The 24,434-nt window shown below is 37.1% G+C and overlaps 1 protein-coding gene across 1 annotated transcript in view; it reads left to right on the plus strand.

Moving 5' to 3' along the window:
• Positions 1 to 24,434, plus strand: part of PDE5A (phosphodiesterase 5A) — a 68,013-nt gene that overhangs the window by 13,852 nt on the left and 29,727 nt on the right. Inside the window, exons 2-9 of the mRNA XM_050896714.1 lie at positions 176 to 758; positions 2,304 to 2,393; positions 12,392 to 12,463; positions 13,575 to 13,664; positions 14,885 to 15,022; positions 16,340 to 16,407; positions 18,576 to 18,684; positions 21,814 to 21,898. Coding sequence (XP_050752671.1) covers positions 180 to 758; positions 2,304 to 2,393; positions 12,392 to 12,463; positions 13,575 to 13,664; positions 14,885 to 15,022; positions 16,340 to 16,407; positions 18,576 to 18,684; positions 21,814 to 21,898 — 1,231 coding nt within the window. The 5' untranslated portion in view covers positions 176 to 179. The remainder of the gene's footprint in view (positions 1 to 175; positions 759 to 2,303; positions 2,394 to 12,391; positions 12,464 to 13,574; positions 13,665 to 14,884; positions 15,023 to 16,339; positions 16,408 to 18,575; positions 18,685 to 21,813; positions 21,899 to 24,434) is intronic.

Consider the following 24,434-nt stretch of genomic DNA (forward strand, 5'->3'; position numbering starts at 1 on the left):
AAGTGCTGCGTAAAATTGAAGAATATTGATACAGAGGAGCACTAAAGGTGCACTCATGTTCACTGTATGAAAAGGTTTAAAGTTATCTTCTTTACAGTGTCCTCTTCAAATATGTATTAGTTCCTGAGGATTTTTAACTTACTTCATTCACTGTATTTTTATTTTTGTTTTACAGAGAAATGGTTAATGCATGGTTTGCTGAGAGAGTTCATACCATCCCAGTCTGCAAGGAGGGAACCAAGGCCCAGAGTGAATCCTGTGCTTGTCACCAGCCTGCCTGTGCTGAGACCACCAACTCTGGAACGCCAGTGAGGAAAATCTCTGCTTCTGAATTTGACAGACCCTTAAGGCCTATTTTTGTCAAGGACTCTGTAGGAGCGGTGAGCTTCCTCTCCGGCTCTGAAAAGAAGGAACAGATGCCTCTGCAATCTCCAAGGATTGAGACCAGTGCAGGGGATCAGTGCTCAAGACTATTAGAACTTGTGAAAGATATTTCTAGTCACTTAGATGTCACAGCGCTTTGCCATAAAATTTTCCTACATATCCATGAGCTTATAGCAGCTGATCGCTATTCCCTGTTCTTGGTCTGTGAGGATAGCTCTAATGAGAAGTTTCTTGTAAGCAGGCTGTTTGATGTGGCAGAAGGCTCCACCCTGGAAGAAGCTTCCAACAACTGCATTCGTCTGGAGTGGAACAAGGGCATTGTGGGTCATGTAGCAGCTATAGGCCAGCCTCTGAACATCAAGAATGCGTATGAGGTAAACCAAGAAAATTTATCTTGAACAATTCTTGAAAAAAGAAAAAGCCATTTTATCAGCTGTTGTAATATTGCCATTTTAGTATATGTATTTGGAGCTACAGTGACTTAAACCAGTCAAGATGGAAACCTGACACCATGTTTTTGATTATAATATATGTATTATAGATACATGCATATACAGAAACACGTAGCTATGACTAATGCTAGAGGAATGCTAACATCAAAATAAATTCTTTAAGTTTGACATTAGCAGTCAGATATCAGCCCCATCTTAACCAGCTACGTGCACACCAGTATTTGCGTTTCTAGCTTTGGACACTTAAACGTTTACATTTCTGCTTGTATAAGGGCATAAGATACTTCTGCACCAAAATGAATGAAATTGAGTGTAATTGTCTGCAAAACTGGAGTGCTATGACTAAAAATACTTTGGAGAATTTTATCATACCTGAGGCACAAAGAATAGGAGCTGAATGAGCAAGAATGGGATGAGGGTTTGAACTGTATAGAGGTCTCCCAAATGAAATGATACTCTGCGATTTGAGTTATTTAATACAGGGCCAGACGAAAAAAGGAAGAGAATCCAGCACTGGGAGAGGACATCTCTTACATCTCAGCTTAGCATCTCTTCATTCCAGGCTCTTTGAATATGCTGATTTTGTGCTTTGAATTTAGAGATGATGGAAATTTTAATGAATTACTTAATTGATTAACTAACTAATTAATGAAGGCATACAGAGCTGAAAATTACCACTTCTGATTGATCACCTCTCAGTTAATCTGAGCATGTTTACAGAATTAGGTAACATTACCGAGTAGATTTTTTCAGAAGCAAAAAAGAACAGTATGATTTCATACAGTTTCATTTTCAACCAACACTTGTTTGCTGCCTCAGAAACTGTCTAAACATTTGCTAAGTACGTGTTTCCAGCAGGACATCACCTGTCCTTATAGTTTAAAAGTTCATTCTTGAATTGGGTCCATCATGCTCAACTTGAAATCAATTAGTAGAGAAAGAAGAGCAGCCTTTAAACATAGTCTGATTTATTTTAGTAAGATTTTAAAAAATTAGAGTTTTATAACAATATTCAGCTGAAAAAATGAAACAAGCATTCTCTGGTAAAAGAGACTGACCACATTCATGAAACTTTGTTCCTCTGTGCCCATATGTCTTTCAGTATATTTCTGTAATTTCTTCTTGATGATAAAAGCTATACTAGGGATGGTTAGTCCATGTATACATTTATTATAATGCTGGTCTAGGCTCAAGAAAGGTTTCTCCTAGGGTTTGGGTCTTTTTTGTTCTTTCTGGCAGTTGTATTTATCTACAGGCCCTCATGTTCCACATAAATGCTTTTTTGTTTTTGTTTTAACACACTGATAGTAACAACTTTATATAATTATGAGCTAGTAATGGAACCTCTGTTATCCTGGGTAACACTTAAGTCAAATATTGTACTTTTCTTAACCTTTAAACCAGGGAAGAAAAAGAACTGATCTTTAGGCAAGTAGTCAAATAATTGTATTTTTTTTCTTGTATCAGGATCCAAGATTCAATGCAGAAGTTGACCAGATCACAGGGTATAAGACTCAGAGTATTCTCTGTATGCCAATAAAGAATCATAGGGAAGAGGTAAGTTGCAGTCTTGGGATCACTTCATGTAATACTGTTTCCAGCTATGCTAATGCTTTAAACTTTTATTAGGTGGCAGTCATTATCTTACAGTATAAAACCGTCTCTTTTTTAAAAAGACTGCTTATGTTTGCTTGGACTTTATCTTAACTAGTTCAGTAATGTAAGCCAAAAGGAATTGTCAAGAAGAGTTTAATCCCAGATGCAGAAGAAGAATATATGTATTTAACTCTAGAAGTGCTGTTCCTGGGTCCTGTACCAAGTATCTGTCAGCATTAAAGTTCTCTGCACACTTACTGGTCTGTCTCAGTGCACGCTCAGATTGCAATTAAGAGTTACTGTACTTCAGCTTAGCTTGTATCTACATTAGTTTCTTCAGAGGACACAAATTGGGGTTTATCATTGTCTAAAAGGCTGGTTTTTTACATTCTATTAACTCAGCTCATAAGTAATAAATTAAGAAACATGTTAAGTGCTTAACATCAGGCATTGAAAAACACATGGTGTTGATGTGATTCAGAAGTGTCATCCACAAGTCATATAACTTAAATCACTCCTAATTTAAAACAATGTGAATCTGCTCATTGAACTCTTGTACATATTTCCTGTCCATGCTACTTCTCACAGAAGTTCTCTCTTCGTGTCTGATGCTATTGCAATAGGGAGAATTCTTATTATGGACTAACGATGTCTTTTTGCACTGAGTTGTTGAAGACTGAATTCAGTAAAGTCAATGAAAGCCAATGAATGGAAAAAAAATGAGGTCCACTGTTTTACTTAGGAAGTAAGTAAAGTAAGTTTGGGGTTTTTTGATCCTGAATGTAGTAGCCTTCAGCCACATCACCAGTTCTTAGAATACTCACAAAGTGTAAGGCTCTCTATAGAGTGTGTCAGAGCTTTAAGATGGCAGTTTTTTCTCCTGTAATTCCTTTATTTTCTAGAGTATTTATAGTTTGCTTCCAGAAAGCTCAAACTCCAAAAAGAAATGCTGCCAAGATTTGTTTGAAGACATCATACTGTCTTTTTCTTGCTCTTCCATCTTTTACTCCTCTTAGGGAATGCGTCACCTTGACTCTTACTGCATGAATCCTTTTTTCATTAAATAAATTGATTAAACTCTTGATTTAACTTGTTTGTTGAATCTTACTCTAGCTGACCCAGATGATCAGCTAGGATTTCCTTTCTTCACCTACTGCTGATTTTGGTTTAAAATATTTTTTTTCAGTTCTTCCAAGGACAGCACTTGATCCTCTCCTACTCCTGCTTAAACGTCTTCCCCTTTCAAACCGACAGCAGCCACTGCTGGCCCTGGGCCAGCTGATGAGCAAAGCAGATGTTGTGTGAAGAGCTGTCAGGGACCAGTGGTCCATGTCAGGCTGATGCAAGGCTTTAAATTTCACCCAAGCCATCCCATTTTCTTTTTGTTGAATGGAAAAAAAATGCTATGCTGTATGTAGTTGGGATGAGAAATGGATTACAAAATCTCGCTGGCCAGGGACCGTGAAAGTGCTTACTTCTCACCGGGTCCTGATGGTAGGTGGGAGAAGGAATAAGAGCTGTAGTCTGTTGGGCCAATACACCATGACTTACAGGCTGAATAAACCTGCAATTGGCCGTATCTTCAGCTAGCTTTCTACTCCTAAGTGCATCAGCAAGTGGAAATGAAGCAGGAATTTGTTTATTTTGAAAAGTTCAGCCAACCTGAAGTCTGAGGAGAGTATTACACTCTACTTACATGCAATAATTTGAAGGGGCTAAACTATAAGATTTCTTATAGGAAAGGATGGCACTTTTAAATTTTTTCTGATTTTAAAGACTCTACCAGAAGGTTTTTCTCCCTCTCACCCTAACACATGGCTGACATGTTTCTGGACAGATGTTGGAGTCAGTGAATCAGTCCTTAATTTGCCATTTGCATTCTGCTGCCTTTTCTGTTTTAAGAAAACCCAAAACAACAAAACCAGGATACTGGCTCCTCCCCATTAAAAAAAAATAAATAAAATAAAAAATCCCCAAAGCCCCTCTAGTAATATTGAGGCTAGTGAATGCTGCCTTAGCCCAGGATGTCAGGAACCACAGTCAAAAAACGATTCTGGAAGACATCCAAAAATAAACACTGAGAAAGAGAAGCAACTGGGGTTTTCTGTTTGTTTGTTTAGTATTAGTACTATTTTTTTAAAACAAGAGAGTCAGTAATTGAGAAGAAGAAAGTCTCATGCTGATTATTAAATCCTCTGGGCCTGCTGAAGTATGGAGATTTTTCCAGTAGATGTTTTTCACATTTGCCTATATTTCCATGAGGCATGTGAGAAACCAAAGTCTCACTTAAAAATAACAGCTAGTAAGAAATTCCATAGATGAAAAGAAGAAAACAGTTTGATTTACAGAAGAGCTCAATAAAAAGGACCCAGGAACTAGTAACAATGAGAAGAAAGCAGTGCAATAAGAGGACTTTACCTCTGCACAGATGTGCATGAAGAATGGAATTACGTTCACTTAATAGTAAAAGAACTTTTCTCAATCCCCTACTCAACCTATTCTTGCTGACAGAAATGCCACAGAAACATTGCATTTCAGATGCAGAAAATTCTGCTGATTATGTCCTTTAAGATCAGATCATGGAGGCTTGTATAGTACTAGCTTTATGAAGAGTTCTCATTTTCCCATGAAGAATTACAAATGCAGCGTGACTGAGCTTTGCATCTGACTTCAGGGGCTTTGAACAAAGTTCTGATATCTGTAAACCCCTGCTGCACAATCTCTAATAACTAAACAGAAGTTCTTTCCATCCCATCATATTACAAAAGTATTGCCACCTGATGCTTTCTGGCATGCAAGGCTGTATCATTTGCTGGTTATCACCATTGAAGAAAACAAGGAGGAAGAAAGGCCTTGGGTAACCTGAATTGTATTCTACTTAGAAAATCAAAATGGTTCCAAGTCAAATCATTTAATCATCTATTCCTGTATTTAAATTTGTCATAAGGTGAATGTGAAGCTGTAGCAAAGATTCCATTTTGATCCTGAAAGATTTTCTCTTCTGGTGATTCTCCTGTAAGAGCAGATAACTGTATACAGTTATCTAGACATCAGTATGTAAGACTTGCTACTTGGATTATCGACGTGTATCAGAGAACACATTAAAACCTTCAAAACAGACTGAATTTTTATCCTCAGTAGTGCAAAAGCCACCAATGAAAAGTTAGTACTAGGCAGCTTGTACCACAGAGTTACCATGGTTATTTCTTTCGCAAGAGGAAACTGGTACTGCTGGCCACAGGCTTTAGCTGTAGCTATTAATGCTAACCATTTCAGTGCTACAGTGCTTATACAGAAATCAGGGTTTTACCACTACTGGCAGAACACCTAAGGTTGTGGCAGTTCAGCATTGTGTATCTCAAAAAGCAGCTTTTCATTCTTGGTGTGTCCTTAAACCTTTATTTTTTCAGAAGCTTCAAATGGTACTGATTTGCCTTCTAGAGCTCCCACAATAAAGTCAATAAATGCAGTGGCACTTTCTTCCGATTTTGTTTGGTCTTGGATTCAGAGACCCAGAAAAAGAACTACAGAAGTTGTTGCAAATAATTATCACCTCAAATTTCTCCATCTGGTTTTGTGGTTTTGTAGACATTTGTAAACAAACAGTCATTTTGACAAAAATTTGACAGAACCAAATAGGGAATGGAAGTCCTTAGCTTAAACCAACTTGTGGAGCTATCCAGAACTGATACAAGACTCAGTACAGCTCTCTAACTGGTTTGGAATATCTGTAGAATGGATGGTCTCTGATGCACGGAGTCATCACAGCTGCTGTAGAACATCTACAGGAATGACATAATTTTCTGTTATTTCTGCATTTTTTCTTTCAGCTGTGCAAAATAATTTCCATAAAACTCTATTTCAGTTTAATTTCCACTAAAATCTGTAGGGTTTTCTCATACGGGAACTTTTAGCTGAATTAACTGAGACCTTTCTCCCAGGCTCTGAGTATGTAAGATTGAACTTCCTACTCATCAGCTAGGGAAATGTTTTATTCTGGCAATGCTCACTCCAATTGTTTAGTTTGTTGTTTACTTTGCCCTATCTTCTGTCACTGGGAAGCTCTTTCCAACAAATCAGGGGTGCTACTCTATTTACAACAGCCTTTGAAAATATCCTGTTGAATTTTATTGTATAAAATGTGACCAGGCATGTTACTGTTAGCCAGCTAAGTTACTTTGTCCCACAGCAAACGCTTCAGGTATAATACATCACAGTCACTGCCGTATAGTGTAGATCTAGCCAAGCTAATTTTAAGCAAACTAACTCAAGTTCCAGTAGCAGTCTTGCTGCAGGATTATGGAGATCAGTAATTTGCTTCTTGGGTGGATTTTCAGCTTATGCTGAGACGTGTTATAGTAGCTAGACTGCTGGAAATCATGCAGGCTACTGCTGGCATGAGTGATAGAAGAGGATGTGAAAGTTTTGTTGATTAAAAATGAAAGTCTGTAAATACAGTTCTGTCCTTGCAGGATTATTTTATAAGCCTGAATCAAATCTCTACAAGACCAGGAGAGCAAAGTAAGGTTAAAACCACTTAGTCTGTCTTCTCAAGTGGATATGTTCCCATGTTTAAAATGAGTTTCCCTCTTCCTGTTACCATTCTTTGGCTTAATGTCATTTTTCTTCAGGTGCCAGCAACGTAAGTTAAAAAAATATATCTTCTTAGGAAGCAAAATTATAGTAATTATATTTTTAAGTCAGCTGAAGTAAGAGCCAACTAAAAAGGGCACTAGCTGCCTGTAGAGCTGGAACAGCTTTCACAGAGTTAGGCCTGTAACCCTAATGCGCAAAAAATTGCGGCATGAAACAATCCAGATAAAATTCAGAGCACAGTCATCAGCACTGAAGTCATCGGTCATCATCTACTGGGAAATACTGTAGGTAGACTGCTACTTTTAGAGGCAGGAGTCAGCTATTGCAAGAAAATAGTAAAAATAAAGCTCTCTGATAATAAGAAGAAATCTCTCCTTGTAATGTGGATCAGGCTCTATTAAATGGGATAACTGGTACAGATCAAGAAGAAAGGTTACAGAACAAGTAGCAGCACTGGCAGAATACCTGTGTTGCCAGCAAGAATACAACTAGGAAAGCTGTGTTCAGATGTGGTAAACCAGGTGTGGATATTGACTCAGTAATTGTTGGAGGGTTTTTTCCCCCTTTTGGGGACTGAAAGTAAGAGAACAATTCCTTCATCAAAACTGCTTTTTGTCTTCATGGTGTACGTCTGTCTTATCTGATCTGAATGGAAAATAACAAAGTACTTGGTTTCTGAACCAAGGGGAATTTTTCCAACTGACTTCAAAGAAAGCTGGACCACTAAGGTCCTTTACATAGAGCTTGTCCCTTTCTGCCCACCCCTTACGCACTTTCAATACAGCAAACCTGAATGAAGGCTCTTGTTAGGAACTGCATGACTATTATAGATACACCTTGTTCTATAATCCCCCCTACCTAGTCAGACTGGGGGTAAAGCTCATGAAAAAAACGTGCGTAGCACTCAACAGCTCACTGGTTACTTTAGGGATTAGGCCATAAGCTCACAGCTATCAAAGTATAAGCAGATACTAATTACTTCAGTCTTTCCCTTAGTCTTGGTTTTCTTCAGTCCAGAGTACTACCTTAAGCTTTTCTAGTGGTCATCCCCTTTTATAGCTGTTTTCAACCCCTTTCTTTCCTACTAGTTTTTTCTTGGGTGACCAAGAAATATACAGGATAATTCTGTAGGCATAGTAGGAGAATGACAAGAAATCAAACAAACACATCTTTGCTTTATTGCTACAGGACTCAACCTTCAAAAAAGGTCACTTGGTGCCTGCCTGTTAGAGAATTAAAGACACACAAAATATTGTGCCTAAGTAACTTAAAAAACACCTTTTTGAGTGGACTGTCATTTTTTTACTGTATTCTCCAAGCTTTACAGACGATTAGCTTTATCTCAGATATGTTTTGTGTATTGCCACAAAGATTTCACACTTTTGATGTACCTGTTATCTGAATAAAGTTTTCTGTATAGCTGAGCTCAGAGCAGTTAGTCACCTTTGATAAATTTCTCTGCTGGTGCGAACATAACTCTCAGTGGGAGATCACACATCAGGCCTATTGTTATTTCAGATTTGTTTATAGTAGGTTTTAAAAATGAGGATTTGGGTTTCATACTGTGCTTAGTATTCTCTAAAATGCAGGCGTATGTTCTCCATGGCCTAAAATGCTACCACATGATTTACTTTTGTCCTAATTACATAATTACTTTAGTAACAGGAACAGATCCTCTTGAGTTTCCTACGTCTTCTCCTAATTACCTGGTTGCAGGCGAGACTCCAATGGCTAAATAATATCCATCTGAGGTTTTTCTCATTACTGTCTCTACACCTGAATTTGTACTGATATAAATGAGGCCAGAATTTGGACCAGTTTAATTTTTAGAACTGTTTATTTTGTATGAAAAAAATGGCACATACTACAAAGTTGTCTTTAAAAGCTTAGAATGCCACTGAAACAACAACAACAAAAAGTTTGCATCTGCACAAAATTTTTATCATCATCAAGACAACCATGAATTTTTAGGAGGTTTATTCTCTTCATTACTCCCTCCCTCTTCAGTTAAAACCTTTTATTGAAAGAGCTTAACAAAGATCTAAAAATGACCATTTCTCTTGGAACACATGCCTTTGATAATATATCAGAAACCTGCAGTGCTAATAAAGGGAGCCTAAACAGTCTTTTTGCTATATTAATATGGTCCTTTTACTGTTTTCTTATAGCTTTTTTAAGCACCACAGACTTCCCTTTCATGGAGGGGATGTGTTTACACAAGATGAAAGTACTCACCTTTTGGATGCCTTAAAAAGCCTCTGACCTCATTAAAGTTGTCTTAGCTCATGCTGGATCAAAACTGAAAAAAATAAAATAAATTAAATAAATACCTAGAGAAGACAGTGGTATGAGAAAAGGCCTAACCATTAATCTCTGCACATGTAGGTTAACATAAAAGCATATTGACTGGTTAAAGGATTTGCTTACTATTCAAAGTCTGCTATAGAAGTATATAAGGCTAGTTGTACATTGTTATTACAGTAAGAAAGTTCACTGGAGAAGAAATATTCCTCACTGAAGTAAATGAGAGGTTGACTGTGGGAAAATCTGGGTTGTATGGAATGGAGCTGACAGTTAAGCTTTATTTCAGACAGACATTTTTGAGCCCACAGTTGGCAGTGATTCATGCTGCAGAACAATGACCTTATTTGTAACATCAGTATTTTGGGAAGGCTAGGCTGAGAGATAGTGAATTGTCTTCTTTTCCATTACAAAAATAAAACTGTATGCCTTCCATCAGTTTAGCAATTATAAATTTAATGATTAACAGTTAAGTACAACTTTTTAAACATACACACCACACAGTTTTCTTCTGATATTATTTATCCCAAAAAAGCAAGACAAAAAAAATACTTTCATTAACACCTTGCACTGGTCTTACACTACTTGGAACTCAAAGGAAGTTCTTTGCAGCTTTGTCAATCATTTGTTGTAAGTGTGCCAAAAAATCTAAAAAGAATCAAAAACTTTGCATATACTTTATGGCTTCTTACCACATACTCTTTCATGTTATTGTACTTGGCTAGGCAGGCTTCATCTGTACTAGCACATTCTAGCCTCTGAGTTTACTGCACAGCAGATTTATTGAGTTTAGCAGAAAATGAGATCCAGCCATTTAAATAGATGAACAATCTAACTGTCAAGAAGTGCAGGGTTTTAGTGAGTGACTTCCAGCTCCTCCCAGTATTCCAGCCTCCCTCTCCTACCTCTTGCTCTGGCGCTACTCCTCTCTTGCAGCTTTGCCTTAACCTAAATCCATGCCAGGTGCTGCCAGTGGCTATTCAGCCTGATACCACAAACAGTGGGCTTCATTTCTAGGTACCAATATAAGTAATGGCTCAGACATAATTGTCCCCGCCCTCCACTTGGCACCTTCCTCAGAAGGTCATCTGCTTTGGTACCTTTCTCATTCACCCTGATAAACAGCATTGGGTTCACTACCTTATAGCTCCCGCTCTTGATATCAATTACAGAAACCTGTCATTACTCACTAACAGTCAGAACATTTTTTTTTTACTTCACAAATCAAGGAAACTATACTTTCTCCAATTCTTTTAAGCCTAAAGTCAGATTAGTAATAATTTGCAAAGTCTCAAGAGGAGTGGAAACGTACTGAATTATATTAGGGAAAGGCTAAGGCCTTGAAATCCTATAATCTAGGAAATGTTTATGCATCAGAGAGAAACATTTATTATAGTAACAATTTGCTTTAATAGAGAACAAGAGTGTGTATTAGTAATGTGTAGTATAATAATAAAAATAAATAACCTTTTTTAATGGAATGACAAAATATTTCAGTTAGAAAACCTCTCATTTTCACCTTATTGACAGTGAAAGTCAGAATTATCTCAACTGAAATTAACCTGTCTCTCCTTCTGAAAGCCTTCCAATTTTAGTGTGCTGTGAAATTACGTGGTTAATTTATGACTCAGAAGAGTAGAAGCACGGAAGTACAAGGATAAGTGCAAAATCCAGAAGAAGTTTAAACCAGTTTCCAGGACAGAATGGTCACTGCCAGTACACAGTCTGAATAACTGCAGTGGGGGATCTACAGAAATACTATCCCAGTGAATTAATTTTTTAAAGAAATGCTCGCTTTCTCTTCATACTGACTTGTATGAAGGTCTCTTTAAATTCTCTCATTTTGCTTGGGCTCTGAAAAACAGACCCAAGTTAATTTAGACAGAACTTTATAAGAACAAAACTAGATGTGTAATCTGGCTTGGTTTATTGTTACACGGATTCCATTTTCTTCCACTTAAATCCAAAAGGAGACAAGCCAACAAAGGAAGTAAATGGAGCTGGTCTGTTGATGTCTTTATTTCATAAATCATAGTAGGTTTTTTTCTAGTTCAGGTGAAGCCTCCTTGTTACTACCTGTGCACTGATTTACTTATGTGGGCAGCCTTAGTTTATGAATCCTCTTGGCTAGTGGTCTTAATACATAGTCCATTTGAAAACTAGGACTTAAGCCATGTGCCAAGAGCAGAAAGAACTACTTAACGGAAAGCCTTTAATGTTGATTAGGGCATATGGGTTTGCTTCTTAGGTCCATCGCAGATGTCCTGCAGGACCTGTGAATGACTTTTTTCCCTTTGCTTAGCTTCTTTACCTGTAAAGCAGGATTCTTCCCTACCTTCTGAGTTGCTGCATAGGGAAAATAATTAAAAATGGTGAGATGTCAGCATATCTTGGCAAGAAGGACAGTTTAACTACCAGCTGAAGCATAACAAAATATCTCTTCTCAGTGTTGGTTTAATGTGGTCTTAGTAAAAGCCTACCTTTAAAAACGTACTAAGTTTGAGTAAAAAACTTGAGCCTGGCAGGAACACAACCTTTGTATACTATTTTTCAGCAGATGAAAATGAATCCGGTCAGATTCAGAGAGATACAAAATGCAAAAAGATCACTGTAGCCAAACTCTAGATCCAGTAAGGAGGCTATGTTTTGGAAATTTTGTCAGAGCTAGCAGGAAGGGTATTTTCTACACACACAAGCAGATGAACTTTAGAGAGAGCTGTTGCGTGGTCTGGCTTATGACTGCACAAGCGTAACCTGTTGTTGTCTTTCTGGGAGATGATTGTTCCAATTTATAGAATCAATTTTGGATCAAATCAACCCCTCTTCATAAGAGCATCCAGGACTCATGCCACTTATATTTTTGGATATTTCTGGTTCATGCTCAGCTATTTGTAATATGAATAAATTAGGAAAAAACAGGCTTAAATATCTTCTGTTATCCAAAGGTCAACCAAATGAATACCTGTCACGATCATTTATTATCTTCTATAAATATGTCTAGAAATAGAATCCAATGACAGACTCCTAAAAATTATCTAATTACTCCATTTTGAATACACTAGGTTGTTGGTGTGGCTCAAGCAATCAATAAGAAATCTGGAATTGGTGGCACTTTCACTGAACAAGATGAAAAGGTATAAAAGCTGTACATTTATGTCTCTTCTATTTTCGTAGGGGAACGGGATGGATATGTTACTGCTTTTCATGCTGATCAGAAATTTTAAAGTTATTAAATATTAAACACCTCTGAAAAAGTAAAAATTCCTGGTAATACTGCAAATTTCTTTCTTTATGAGGCCATGAGAAATGTGGATGTGAAATAGGTTAATTTCTGGATCAGCATGGTATCTCTCATACATCTCTGAAACACAGGCTTACTCTACTGAAATGCATTGCAAAACAGTTTCATAACTTTTAATAGACATCATTTTTTGTTAATTGGTTCTAACTCTACTGGCATCCCCAACAAACATATTTTGAATATTAAAATTTGTGCAGTGATTCTTTTTTAAATACTGTATCAGTTCTCAATATAGCAATTGCAGGATGAGAAAAAGCTTTGGATAAATTATGAACAATATATGAGATAATCAGTAGAGCAGACAGTAGCTTGATTCTTAATTCTCACACTGCAGTTGCTTTCCAAACATTTCCACACTTCACATTCAGATTGGTATAGCAAAAAACAGGCTGCACTCAGGCTGAAGAAGTTGACTTAACCCTCAGCAATAAAAAAATCAGAATTCACCCTTTCCCTTTGAAAACTTCCCCTTTTAAAACAAAATGCATACTGAGTATCTGCAGGATATCAGAATTAATCCAATTCCAAAAGGGAAAAAAATTGTGGGTTTGCTATGTTAGCAGAATTTTATTTCCACTTTCCAAGAGATTGAATTCCCCAAAATAAGAGAGGCTGATTGTCTGCACTCAGTTTTTCTAGATAAAATATGCATTGCTGGAAAATGAGTTGATTCCTCTGAGCTGCTTCTTATATCAATCCTACTTTTACCAGGATAAACTGTGAAGATCATCAGTTTAAAAGAGGGAGAAGAGATTCTTGAGGAAATAACAAATTATGAGTAACTGAAAAAAAACCCCCTGAATGTGTGGTTGCCAAAAATAACTTTAAAATATCAATTAATACTTCAAAGTGAAAACAAAAAATTACAGTAGCTTATCTTTGAATAGAGTTAAGATGCTGTGAGACATTATCTTCATGAGGTGTTGATGTTCATTTTTCTTCAGGATTTTGCTGCGTATTTGGCATTTTGTGGAATTGTTCTTCACAATGCTCAACTGTATGAGACATCTTTGCTTGAGAACAGGCGTAATCAGGTATGGTCAACAAGTTTGTCCCAAGAATACAGAAATTACGATGGTTAGCTAGTAATCAATGCCTGCTCCTGATATTTCTCATATGGTAGTTATTCCTTGGCTATTTTTAATTACTCTAATTGAATGCTGTGTATCTCTGATAAAGCTCTAACTTACTGCACTGAGAAGTAGCTGGGCACATTCCAGCTTGGGCTGCGAGAAGTGGACTGTCTAGGGGAAGAAGGTAAAGCTACATGTCAGAAAATTCATTCGATGTCAATATACTCAATATTGCCTGAAGTTATCCTTTGGCTCACTTTATATATTATACAACCGGAGGTGCACATACCCCAGAAATTTCAGGTACAATTATCCCTACAGAACGGTAGAGGTTATACAGAGTGCTCTTTTAGTCTACTACAACCGTATTTTCAGTAATGATCAGATGGAAAACTGAATTTCCTTCTGATTAATGTAACTGTATTTTGCAGCCATCTTTATAACTGATGGGTTATTAATGCCATGGCCTTTATGGATGAATATGTCTGCCATATACGGTATGAAAAGGTTTTGGAGAAACAGCTAGGCAGCAGTTGTTTTAAAAATTTTCTGGTAGGTCTGAGTTTCCAAGTGACTGTCAGTGTTTGTAAATTGATACAAATCTGGATAATCTTTTCAAATTGGCTCCATGCTTCTTGTGAGGAAAAAAGGAATATAATATGAGCACATCTGAGCAGCTAAGTCTTTCAGCAGCAGCTTTGAAATACAGCAGACTGTATCTAAATGATGTTTTCACCAAATGAGTTCATTAGGATCTGTTAGAATTACAACAGATAATAATTGTGTTCAAAAGTCTTCAGAAATGTAAATATCACTGTTTTTAGAATGCATGCATGAGCCATAGGAAACTATTAGGTTTCCTAAGGACAAACAACTGTGTGTTGTCTGGGTTTCTCAGGTTTCATTTGATGAACTGTTAATGCCAAAATCTATTCTGTCTCTCTGACTGAAAACATCAGACAGCTAACTATGCTATTTATTTCTTCCATCAAAAGTGTCAAACTGGCTATTATTTACTGTTACCTTGCAGTCTGTGTGAGAACCAAAACTTAATTTTGGTCACAGACATACATGTTGACTTCCTTGATTCAGCAAAGAGGAGAAGAATCAAAGACAGTAGTAACGATATTTATTGCTTAAATCACAATTAGTCAAAATTTCACAAAAGACCTTTTCCCCAGGTGCTTCTTGATCTTGCCAGCCTGATTTTTGAAGAGCAGCAGTCTTTGGAAGTAATTCTGAAGAAGATAGCTGCCACTATAATATCCTTCATGCAAGTGCAGAGGTGTACCATCTTCATAGTGGATGAAGATTGTACTGTGAGTATGTTTTTTGTCTAAGGGCAGAAGTGATTATTCCCTGGCAGCAGTGTGGGCTTCCCTCCATTCTGACTCAATAGTATTTCAAACCCATAGTGTGTTCTGTCGCCTTTTCATCCTCTGCCTTTTCTTTTACAGCATCTACTCAGGTTAGGTGTTGACTTGGGAGGCTTCGGTCTTTGTGTAGGCCAGACTGCCATTTTATGCAGCCATTTTACCTGTTGGTAAACTATGGCTCTAAGCTCTCTCCTATGGCATAGATCTTGAATGTTGAACTCTTTCATAACTCATTTTCTTGGCTACTGATGTAGGACGGAAAAAAGGAAAAGGCTGGGAGAAAACCAATGTGACCTTTGCTTCCTGTGCAGAATCAGTTTTGACGGCACTTTTTATTTCTTGAGTATATCTAAGCAGGGAGTATCTAAAGAAGGTATCTAAACAGAATCGTGGCCTGTCCCAAGATCCTGGCTCACTGAAGCAAAGCACGACTCCTTTCCAATCTGCCCACCTGTATTTCCTTCCTATTGAAAACAGGCTGCGAACAAGGAGCAGGGTATTATGTTGCATGCCTCAGTCTTGTACTGGCATTGCTAGTTTTACCTTTACTACTCATTATAGATATAGGTATACTAAGATCTGGAAGTGAGGAAGCATTTGCAGGTTCTGTAGCACAGAAGTACCGCACAGCACTTGTGATCACCTGCCACAATCCCATCTCTCACTGTATATAGAAGAGTCACTCCTGCACACAAGAATACAGAAGAGGAATTTACATAATTTTTGTATTCACATATTCACACTGTCCTTGCAAGTTAGATAAACTCCAGCACCTAGTTTGCAGTCTGTAGTTTGAATCTTTAGTACAGAGAGAATCTAATTTCTCTCTACATTTAGGCTTCTCAACTGTTAAAAAAAGCTGCATGAAAAGCAACACAGAGAGCAGTCAATATGTTTAAAAGGTTTTGATGTCCTCACCTGTCCAAGCAAAGCACGTCTAGAATTGGATTAATGTTAAAATAAAGAAATTCTGTGCTGACAGATAAATTTGGCACAGCTTGTAAATACTGGCATTTCTTCCCAGAGTAATCAGTAGAGATTCAAGACACTCAATGATATTTAAAGTTGTAGCAAAAGATATTTTTGTGGTAGGATCCTGTATGCTTGCTGCTAGATGTGAAATGAAGTTAAATAATTTTACACTTGTCTTTATTATAGAATAGGTTTTGATAACTGCAACAAGCTTTTCATGAATACTGCTATTCTAACTTATGACAACCTTATACATCTATATACTAAAATATCCTCTTGGTATTCCAGGATTCATTTTCTAGTGTGTTTCACATGGAATCTGAGGAATTAGAAGATTCAACTGAAAATCTGAAGAGGTAAAACAATGAATTCAAACTTTTGTTCATCCCAGGAGAATGTTGAAGAAACTATGCTTTTAATACTTTTTTTCATAATAACAGACCTTATTTCCACTGGGTACCATGTATTACTGCTATTTTTATAGAGCAGGTTTTGCCCTGAAACGTACATAGATAAACTCTATTGCCTTAAAAAGGTCACACTGAGCAGAATAGGAGAGTAGGGCCTGATCTCTTCACTTTGTCAGGTCTAAGCACATAGTTGTATCGCAAGGCTAAGCTATGGAAAGGTACAAAATGTGAGAAGTAAAAATCTAAGTTGTGGACTGCTCTAAAACTGATCTGTAAGATATCTGCGTAAATGACTATGTTGTAGAGTAGACATATCCACATTAGTAGATACTAATCTTATTTATGATTTTAATCAAATTATTTTAATCATTATTCTTATTTCATAGATAGGGAAGCTGACTCAAAGAACATGACTGACTAAATCAAGAATAAAGTCCTAAAGTTCTGATTTTCAGTCATCTTTGAGAAATCATTAAGAAGTTCAACTGGGAGGAAGGGAAAGATGCAGAAATAGTTGAATTAAAATACCCAGATTAAATAGTTTCCAAATTTAGTCTTAACCTCTGTATTGAAGTTTGAAAATTACTGTCTCCATTACCTTTCTCTGCCATCAAAAACAGTTGTTTCAAATACTGTCAAAAGAGTGAGACACAGATGTATATAAAATGCACTACTACAGATATAGTGTGCAGAGAGAAAATGGAGATTTCTGTACCCCTTTGATCTTTTTTGCAGTGAACATTTATTCTATTAAATTTAATTCCATATATTAGAAAATTATGTCCAAAGTGCGTGGCTTGAGCAACTAAAAACTGTTGAGCTGTATTATGATTTTAGACAATGTACAACCAGAAAGTACAGAGGTACAACAGGCTAGTAAGATCACAGGGTGAAAGAGAAAGTTCCTGTTTACTTCCTCTTCTACACTATGGGAATGGTAAAGAGAATTTACCCTTACTATTCATTATCCCTTTCATGATTACTTGTTAATGGAGTCAAAATGTAATTTACTGCTTGCATGGGCCATCAATAAACTATTTCTCATAACTGTTAGGGAAGGAATTTTGGAGGCTTAATTGCATATCTGAATCTTGTTCATGAGACAGCACAATTATATGCCAAGGACTGTACTACGAGTCAACCATTGGAGTTAGAACTTCTGCTATGCTTGAAGGGCACGATTTTGGGCAATAGCAGAAATACAATGACATGGATTAGATGGGAAGTATTACTTTACATAATAAAATTTCAGGCTTATTATGTAATCAAGGACCCTGAATCAAACCCCAAATCGGATTGGTTTTCAGAATTGTGGGGCATTGCCTTGTATAACCAAGTTTATGAAATAACAAAAGAATAATTCCCTTCCTCCAGCACTGTGAACATCCTTGCACCAGAAGGATAACTGAAGTCAAGTCAAATGTTGAAGGGAAACTACAGGAGCTTGATGGGAGTAGGTTTATTATTAGGACATATATCCTCCGCCAAAGCAGGCAAAAGGTCCAAGAGAATTGAAATGCCTTAATTAAATACATTGTGGCTAAAAAAGTAGGAGATGATCGATTCTGTAAAGATATTTTATGTCCTGATTTGGAATAAACAGTTCTATTTCAGTAACAGAATCCCCATGCAACTGATTGTGCCTTTACTTTTAGAACAAATTTGAAATGAACTTAGAAGCAGAAGATTCACAAATGTTACCTGCTGCACTCGGTTTAAAGAATATGTGAATTTCATCCAGTATTGATTTTTTAAGTGTGTCAGATTTGTGAATGGAGTTTGTTTTCCAAAAGTTCTGTTTATTTCAATATAAACTCAGTTGTTCATTCTTTATCCTTCATCTGCATAAACTGTACTGATTTGTTTATTTCTTAAGTTTGGTGTTCAGTGTTAATGTTGCTGAATATTAAAGAAATGGTGGAATGTATAAATCAATCCACTCTGCAGTTTTGTGATGACAGCTGGATTAGGATACAGGATTGAACTCAACTCCATTATATATCTATTGGTTCTATCCTTTCCTCATACAGGAAAGATATTACAATTACCAGCTTTGCATAATGAAATGACCCATTTTCATACTAAGCACATAACAATAATGTTGTATCCTTCAGGGACTATGATACAAACAAAATCAATTATATGTATGCTCAGTATGTCAAGAATACAATGGAGCCTCTCAACATCCCAGATGTCTGCAAAGACAGAAGATTTCCCTGGACAGTAAGTAAAATAAGCTTAGATTTCAAATTCAGAAATGGAAAGTGTTTTTCTGTTTACCTTTCAAAACTTCTGTGTTTTCCCTTTATTATTTATATTAATTTAATGGCCACAGTTAGAATTACGCAAACACAAGGTACATTTGCTTGATAAAATTCATTATGAGTGAAGAAATGGTACAATACTCATACAGTGAGCTGGGTGGCCAGGGGAGGGATTTATCCCTACAGCCATTATTAAAAATGTCTAACATTAATTTGTCAATAAATACTGCAATGTGGAGAGCTTGCAATATGTTCTATGGAAAACATTTAAGTGAAGAACAGTTGGAGGTTTTCCCAGTAATCCTTGGTAGTTTACTGTGAGTGTTGGGAGGCTCTCAGAAGTTCCTTCCCTTCTATCCTTGCCTTTCCCTTCTTGTTCTGGCAAAGATGAATGTTATAGATGCAAGTTCTTTGCTGTTTTGGAGAAGGAACAACTTCACTGTTCTTTGGGAGCTTTTGCTTCACACTTCATCAAGTGTGAGCTTGTGGTATGGTGTACTACTGAACACACAGATACTGGAGAGTTAGGAGGGAAGGTCACTTGGCAAGACTCAGATTACAGTCAGGTTGCCTTCAAAGTCATCACCAACAAAAAGCAAACTTGTAATTCTGTATTTTCCTGTCAATGCAGAAATTAGAAAGATGTCTGCTCTTCTTATATTTAAGCCTGTTGGCTAGAGGGGCTCAGGGAGAGGGTAATAAGAGGGCGAGGAGTTATTATGATCAGCAGATAGCTTTTCACCAAACTCTGTTCTGAGATGCAGAATGAAAAGGTCAGAAAATACAGTATTCAATGTGATTGTTCCAGTAAGTGGAAAGAAGGGGCAGGCTCATGGTGGGGAGCTGTGTTGCTTCCCTTTTTCTCTGTGCAAGGTTTCATGGACATGCTGGAGTGGGTTTCTATGAAGGATTGGGCAACACAGGAATTGAGTGCTCACCACTTCGCAGTACAGGGCCCAAAGCTATCTTAACTGCAGGAGTGGAAGTAAAACCAGAATCGGACAGATATACTGTATTAGATCAATAAAGAAAGAGGTGATTATTTTGAAGACATTTGAAAATAAAATGAATACCTTGAGAATCATCCAAACAACTGTTTGTCTGAAACAGGCCTTTCACTTTGTCAGTAGGGTTAGAATTATTTTGCATTTTTCCCTGCGATCTAGATGACTTAGGCATGTAAAAGAAACTCGTAAAAAGAAAATAATGGTACTGCTAGAAGGAATTTTGGATAATGTTTTTCAACACACAGTGGCTGCATCTCCACCACTGTGTAGGAGCAGTCTCAAGGCAGGGCTGTAGGCTAAATGTTTTGAAATCTGATGAACCCTGACATGAGGGAAATCCCAGGTATGCCTAGTGCCCTAGAAACCATGGCTTGCCTCCTTCTTTGGAGGACATTCAACAGCATTCTTAGTCACCTTATGAAAATAACTTTGTGCTTTCTAAATGCTTTGGTGGCCTCAACTACCTAGGTAGTGACATGAGGCAGAACAACAGCTTGGGTTTATTCGTGGAAAAGCCATGATGTTGCCTGCCCCAGGTTCAGGCCACTGACAAGGTCAGTACGGAAGCCAAATGCTAAGCTTCAGCAGTCATGTACGTGTTCTTCCCTGAACCAACAAAGTTAGTGCAGTGGAGACAAAGTTCAAATATCTACAAGACTCCTTAAAGGCATTTAAGCCTGTTTTTGCTTAATCTCCTTCCTGTTCATTAATACTGGGTCAGGCATTTTTATTAAGCACTGTGCACTGTGGTCTTATCTCCAATCCAGTCCAGTTTGACTTTTAATGCATCTGAACTTTACCATGAAACAGCAGGTTCTTCTCAGGGTAGCCATAAACCAATTTTCATGCAAGCTTGACTTTGTGTTTCTCAGCTGCCCTTGCCGGAGAGGTCTAGGGAGAGATGCTGATTCTCATATCCTTTTTTACAGCTGATTTCACAGGTATGTCACAGTTCAGAAAACAGCAAATCCTACTCTTGAGTTATTCCATATACCCTCTTGATAATGGGCTACTATTAAGTAGTAGTAGTTAAGTTCCTGGAGTCATGTAAAGTATCTGGCATGATGTAATCCTTTAATATTTTCTTTAAAGAATCACATTCCTATTGCCACTAAGCATTACAGTGTTTGTGCATTTGCCTGCAAAGAAACTGTTTACAATCCTTGCACAACACCGGAGAGCAGAGCAACAGTAGTAAAAAAAACCCCAAATAACCTTTTGATCTGAAATATTAGTGTGTACCCATTTTTTTGTGTCGCATACAATTAGAGATTGGACCAAATGTACTTCTCAGCAACTGCCACTATTCCAGGAGCAGTCAGAGCAGAACTACATTCTTTTCTCACCAGGTATTTGAAAAAGCTGCATTGTCTTTTTGTTCCACCCTTCCATCCTTTCACCTCCCAAATAAATTCAGTTTCCTTCTCTTGGAGCATGAGACATGATAAAAGGACTTTGGAAGACTGCAGAATGTTGACCTAGTTGGCATCTCAAGGCATCTCAAACAAACCAAAACAATTTATGAAAATTTTAGTGCCACAAAATGCACAGTTAGCTTTATGTCAAGTAGTTACTCTTGTTTTATGACATCTGTTCCTTACATTGCCATATTGCAAGTGAGGGGATATGCTGGAAAGGGGAGAGGTCAGTTCCTTTTACAGCTCATCACCTGATGAGAGTAAAAAGGTGTCCTAAAGCCCATCTGATCTCTTTTCAGCTGCACTGAGTGGAACACTTTGTCTTGGTGCAAAGTTGTCATTTTCATGGAAGTGGTACCTTTTAATGAAAGAACCTATTATAAAATTAGCACATTTTTAGCACAATTATGCAAGTCACTGTAAACTCCTACTGAATGAAGATTATCATCATTACCTGTATTATTATTCACCAAAGCTTGTATCAGATACAGCGTTTATTATACCGTCCAGCCAAAGATGTGCAAACTCTTTGAAGACATGGTTGCTTTTTGAAGGAGTATGTAAGCCAAGAATAGTTGTAGACCCCAGCTCTACAGCTTTTTCACTTCAGCCGCTTGAACATTAGTCTTTAAAATTTTAACTGGTTTTTTGTTTGTTTAACAGAATGACAATGCAGAAAATGTAAGTCAACACATAAAGAGTTTGCTGTGTACACCAATAAAAAATGGGAAAAAGAATAAAGTGATAGGTAGGTATCTTTATAAAAAATATTTTTATACCTTTCATAGAAATATTTCTGTGCTCCACAGTAAAATCTCAGCAACATGGAATCTCAACCCAGGAGAAAAGATCCTTAATTATCATGTTTTCAACTAATAAGTCCACTGCAACCTTGACTATAAATTGCTTACCTAGTAAGTTACCAAGTATCTACAACACTGTTGTGATACTTCACCATTTTGATAGCTTCTTTGCATTTGAAAATTTTCTGTAAGCAAAATTATTTTCATTGCTTCCTGTTCAGAGAGTCACTTACCACTCTTGCTTGTGTAGATCTTTTACAAGGCAGTGAAAGGAAGAGAAGATGTACATCGGTAAATAAGCTCTTCATGCCTGAGCTGTCTAGTGCTGGGCTTTTAGGGAACAGTGGTGGCATGTGGAAAGGCAAGCTGAACTGCACAGACATTAACAGTTTCCTCAAATGAGACTCAGCTACGGAAAGATTCATGCATTAGAAGGCTAGCCGCTATGCAATTTTGGTGCTACGAATTGCCCTTTGGAGGTGCCTGCTTCTATCTGTGGATTACATAGGGACCCTACAGTCCTATCGTAAGACACTAGTTTAAGTGTCTAAGGCTACCCAGTGTAAATATCTCTGCAGCATCTCTTTTGATTTTTCTAGAGCTACTTTTCTTCTATTTTAAAGAGTGGCCATAGTACCACTGGTTTCCTGGGGTAACATTTTCAGAAGGAATTTGACATCACTTAGGTCCACATAGGCCTAGGTGCTTATGGAAACTTAGAAGCCTAGTTATCTCTAGTTCCCTAAAAATATTTAGGTCTCCAGTTTTGAGGATCTGGTCAGGGAATAAGCTTAATGAGCTTTAAGTCTTTCAGTGAGTTTCAGATTCACCTTAAACAAAGGGATGATGATGCTTTTGGAAATTACCAGGACTTCCCTGTCCCACGATGAGTAGAATGAGTGTCAGCCGGCTTTCCTGACATCAGTGTTCCACAAGCAAACAGAACATAAAATATACTGATTCCTAGATAGCAGCACGAATCCAACTTCCTCGGCTTTACAAAATTTCGCAAGTAAATGTTAAGAGTTCCAAGAATGCATTTTTTTAATGGTCTTCAAATAATTTTCTTTGAGAACTATGGCAAAACTGCATAACCCAATGTATATAGTAAATATGAGGTCCCTTTTCCATGAAGACAGATCTTTTTTTTTTAACTCCTGAAGCAGAAAGAGAAGCATTAGCTTTACCTAACGGAGTTCTCTGAAATTTCTTTTGATATCAGCTTCTTTAATGAGTTCTTTTATTACTTTGTTTTAAATATTCTACCAGACCCTAGAAGACCAAGATGAAGATTAAACTGTTGAGCTTTTATTAGAGATATTTCACTATGCTGTTAGCTACTGATAAAACAGTTGCATCTGATCTCATATAGGTTTTTTCTATTGTTATTTTCTGTGGAAGTTCAATCTGAAAGTTTCAGTCAGGCCACCCATTTAGGTGGGTTTTTCAAATCTGAGTAATTCTCATTGGGAAATGTTCTTTGAAGTCTTTTAAGGTTTCACAGCCTGTCTAATGTTCAGATCTTTAATAGGGCAAGGTCAAGAAGTTGTCTTTGGGACAATACCCAGAAGTTCCTTTAGCATACTATATACTATGTAAGACTATTATTATAAGTCTACTTTTTTATTTTTAAGATTAGTATACCCAAAACCAGAATTTGGGAAGTGGGCTGTGCAGATGGGCGTGGGGTAGGAAAAACTGTCCACAGCAAAACCAAGCAAATCTTACTGGCAAGAAAGATGAAAAGAACTTTTTTATTCTCCTGACTTGTGCATTTTTCAGGTATGTGGTGAAAGCTTTACAGAATCTTTCTGTAGTTTTATAACTGTATCCCAATAAAAGACTTTTGAGTTCCTTTAATTGTAATGCATGGACGCCTCAGTGCTTTGAGGAAGCTTTTGAAAAAGGTTACAGTTAAAGAGTCTTAAGTACTACATAGTATATTTACTGCAGTTCTCTCATTTTTTTGAGACATTTACGTGCATCCAAATGCTGTGTCTTTTAAGAATTCATTTGCTTTTGTGGCTTATTCACTGTTGAGTCTTAAACTTGTATTCATTACATCACAGTTGCTATGGAAATAATTATAATGTCATAAACAGTACTAAACAGAGATCTGAAAGTGAGTTTCATGAGATTTTCCTATAGCGTTTTATAAGTCAGCTTCTTTTTCCCAGGCAAAGTTAATCCTGTTCTTAGTGAACCCTTATTTGCTGGGATTATATATTTTTACTATCATTCAAGTATCTAGTCATCTCATTCCATTAAGGTTCAGAATCATGTTTGCAATATGCAGATACCACAACCCCTGCCACAACAGTTTACCGCTACAGTTATAATATTTTACTGATCTCTTTAGAGGACACTCTGATACGAAAATAAGTTCCCCAAACAGAAAGTAATTTGGAAACAGGACAGTGTTACATTGTCACCAGACATTAAAACTTCTACATGCAAGGCCAGTGTTCTTCTAAAAACACA

This window comes from Gymnogyps californianus, chromosome 4 (genome assembly GCF_018139145.2).
Source record: "Gymnogyps californianus isolate 813 chromosome 4, ASM1813914v2, whole genome shotgun sequence".
Lineage (NCBI taxonomy): Eukaryota > Metazoa > Chordata > Aves > Accipitriformes > Cathartidae > Gymnogyps > Gymnogyps californianus.